This window comes from Canis aureus, chromosome 19 (assembly GCF_053574225.1).
Source record: "Canis aureus isolate CA01 chromosome 19, VMU_Caureus_v.1.0, whole genome shotgun sequence".
Classification (NCBI taxonomy): domain Eukaryota; kingdom Metazoa; phylum Chordata; class Mammalia; order Carnivora; family Canidae; genus Canis; species Canis aureus.
The window spans coordinates 4059324-4062624 of NC_135629.1; the positions used below are offsets into that span (position 1 = coordinate 4059324).

At 58.5% G+C, this 3301-nt stretch overlaps 1 protein-coding gene across 1 annotated transcript; it reads right to left on the reverse strand.

The window, feature by feature from the left end:
- Positions 1-651: 651 nt before the first annotated feature.
- Positions 652-2355, reverse strand: GP9 (glycoprotein IX platelet). Its single transcript, XM_077857635.1, has 2 exons — positions 2223-2355; positions 652-1272 (listed from the first exon to the last, which is right to left on the reverse strand). The coding sequence occupies exon 2, from the start codon at positions 1259-1261 to the stop codon at positions 728-730; it is 534 nt and encodes a 177-aa protein (XP_077713761.1). The 5' UTR covers positions 1262-1272; positions 2223-2355; the 3' UTR covers positions 652-727.
- Between the last annotated feature and the right edge of the window lie 946 nt (positions 2356-3301).

A 3301-nucleotide genomic window follows, 5' to 3' on the forward strand; every position in this document is an offset into this window, starting at 1 on the left:
AGGTATGTCTGCCAGGGAGATGGAAACGGCTCTTCCCCTACCCACCTGGGGTCTTCCGTGCCTCCTGCTCTGCTCACTGCTGTGTCGGGAGAGCAAGCTTTCTGTGGAATTTCTAGGGAGTAAATGTTATTTTTTTAAAAGATTTTATTTATTTATTCATGAGACACAGAGAGAGAGAGAGAGAAAGAGAGAGAGAGAGAGAGAGAGAGGCAGAGACACAGGCAGAGGGAGAAGCAGGCTCCATGGAGGGAACCTGATGTGGGACTCGATTCCGGGACCCCAGGATCACGCTCTGGACCAAAGGTGGCGCTAAACCACTGAGCCACCAGGGCTGCCCCTATAGGGATTAAAGGTTGATATGAAATCCACCTGGGCCCTCCAGAGTGGCCGATGCAAGAAGCAGGTGCCAGGGCAGAGGAGAGCGTGGGTGCTGGAGTCCTGGGACCTGTCAGGCTACTGAGCAAGGGCTCCGGATGTCCATGGATCATGGGGTTGGGGTGGCTGGTGTGGAAGAGGTGGTACAGCCCATTTTACTAGGAATCTGGGGGACAGAGAAGCCCCAGTTGGTATCTGGTTATAACAAAATGGACCCAGGTTTCAGAGCCAGACATGGGTGCTGAGAGGAAAAAAAAACACATTCTGAGCTTGGAGTAAATGGTTGAGCAGCCAGTTTATTTGGAGCTGCTGGTGGCTCAGCTGCCTGGGCCTGGCGGGGTCTGGGAGGGGCTCAGCCGAGCATCTCCGTGGTGGTGCACAGCAGGCCAGCCAGGAGAGCCAGGCCCAGCGCGGCCACACCAGCCAGAGCCACATCCCACCAGACCCCCGGGTAGGTCCAGGGTGCCTGTAGCTGCCAGCCGCAGCTGCCCAGCTCGTAGCCCGTCAGCCAGCCCAGCGGCCGGGTGGTGGCCAGCGCGGGGCTGGCACAGCGGACCTGCAGCAAGGCCTCGGGCGTGTGGTCCTCCAGCCAGAGACGCAGGTAGGTGAGGCTGCAGTCACAGTGCCAGGGGTTGTGCATCACGTCGAGGATCTGCAGCCCAGGCAGGTGGTCGAAGGCACCAGGGGGCACGGAGCGGAGGCTGTTATTGGCCAGCAGGAGGTGGCGGGTGTGGACCGGCAGGGCGGGCAGGGCCTTGAGTCCCCGCCCCCTGCAGTCCACCCACAGCCCCATGGTCTCCAGGGTCTGGCAGGTGCACTCTGCGGGGCAGTCGTTGGTGGCCTCCGTGGCAGCCCAGAGCAGCAGCAGGGCCCCCCAGGCAGGCATTGGCAGGCTGGCTGTGGAGACAGTGGCCGTGATGTAAGGGATGCTTAGTGGCCGGCACCCCTGCCATTGGCCTTTGGGACCGACCTGGGGCAAAGGACAGCTCACTTCCCTTCTCAGGCCTCAGCCTTCTGCTCTGTGAAACAGGGTGGCAAAGGCCTAAGGGAGTGATGGGAGCCCAACCCAGGCCTAGCTGAGCCTCCCTGGACAATCACAGGGACCAATGGTGAGCGGAGCTGTGACAGCGGAGAGGAACGTGGGTAAGAACGCTCTTGGAAGAGCCCCTGACAGAGACCCCAGCTCCTGCTCGGGGAGAGGGGTGCAGAGGCTTGCTAGATGCTTCCCAGTCCTGAGCCCTGGCCCACAGGCTGCCCCCCGCCCCCACACCAGAGCCTGGGGACAGGCTGATGGAGTGGACTTCCCCGACTGCACCTCCTCCCATCGATTCCCAGGAGCTCGTCCGTGGCCTAGTGAACAACTAGGTGATACCTGATGTAGAAGACAGTAGGGTGAGGATGCTGATATGAGGGCCAGGAGGGAGCCACGCATCTAGGCTAACCCTCAGAGTTGGGCAAATCAAGGCCCGGAGATGGGGAGTGACTCCTGTGGGGTCCACCCAGGGGTCTGTGTCGGAGGATGGACTCTGACTCAGGCCTCGTGAGCTCCAAGCTCTTGCCTGGTTCACTGACTTTCTTATGACTGTTTCCCTTTCCTAAGTCAGGCTCACCCCCCAGGGCCTGACCCATGGCAGGCTGTCCGTGAATATTAATTGAATCAGCCATGGAGCCAGTGTCTCTGAGCGAGTGCCCCCGCAACCCCACCTTCTGGAGGGGAAAGCTGAAGGAGAGACAGGGCAGGCCTCCATGGCTGCCCTCCGTCCCTGCCAGGCCTGACTCACCGTCCCACCTGCATAGGGTGTGCTGTGGGCGGGGGGTGGTGCTGGGCAACAGGGAGGGACACTTACTTGTGAGGCCTGCAGCCGGCACCCCTTTCTGTAGCCTGAATGGTCCTGGTTGGGGCTGAGGAGGCAGCTCTATGAGAGGCAGTCAACGGTGGCCGACGCTTGGGAGGAGGAAGGAAATGATGAAAATAGCCTGGCTTATCCCCCGCGTGCAGCCTTGGAGGGCTGTCTCCAGAGGCCACGGGCTCTGGGGCTCCCAGGGACTTGGGCCCCGAATGGCAGGTCAACCCCTGTTTACAGAAGGAGGTCCCACAGTGCATCTCCTTGTACCACCAGTGCTTCCTTGGGCCTCAGGACAGGGTCTGTGGGAAAACCAAAGAGGCCCCTCACCAGGCCCAGGAGGTGGGGAAGGCTTCCAGAAAGAGGAGGCCTTGGAGTTGAGCGGCTCTGCTGATTGTTCCTCCAAATCTCAGATTTCCTCATCTGTAAAATGGGAGCAATAATCCCTGTCCTGTGTGCATACACAGGGTGTGGGTTGGGTAGCTCCCTTGGGCTGAGGACCCTATGAAGGGAGAACAATTTTTTTTTAATTTTTTAAAAAATATTTTATTTATTTATTCATGTGCAGACACAGAGAGAGATGGAAGCAGAAACACAGGCGGAGGGAGAAGCAGGCTCCATGCAGGGAGCCCGACACGGAACTCGATCCCAGGTCTCCAGGATCACGCCCTGGCTGAAGGTGGTGCCAAACTGCTGGGCCACTGGGGCTGCCCAACAATGTTGTTTTAAATTGTCTTTGGTTCTTCTGAACAGGTCAAGGAAAAAGGCACTTTTTTTTTCTTAAAGATTTTTTAAATCTATTTATTCATGAGAGACACACGGAGAGAGGCAGAGACACAGGCAGAGGGAGAAGCAGGCTCCCTGCCGGGAGCCCAATGCGGGACTCGATCCCGGGACTCCAGGATCACATCCTGAGCCAGAAACAGACGTTCAACCACTGAACCACCCAGGCAGCCCTGTGGGTGTTTTATTTTTTTAGCATCTCACACCTCAGAGCCCGCATAGAGGGCATGGCGTGGTTCCCGTTCATCTGTGTATTTGTCATCTGCTTCTCCCCCACAGCACAGCAGTCCCCTGAGGGC

Bases quoted from the DNA above. Each gene is read 5' to 3' on its own strand.
- GP9 (XM_077857635.1), bottom strand. From the start codon at position 1,261: ATGCCTGCCTGGGGGGCCCTGCTGCTGCTCTGGGCTGCCACGGAGGCC.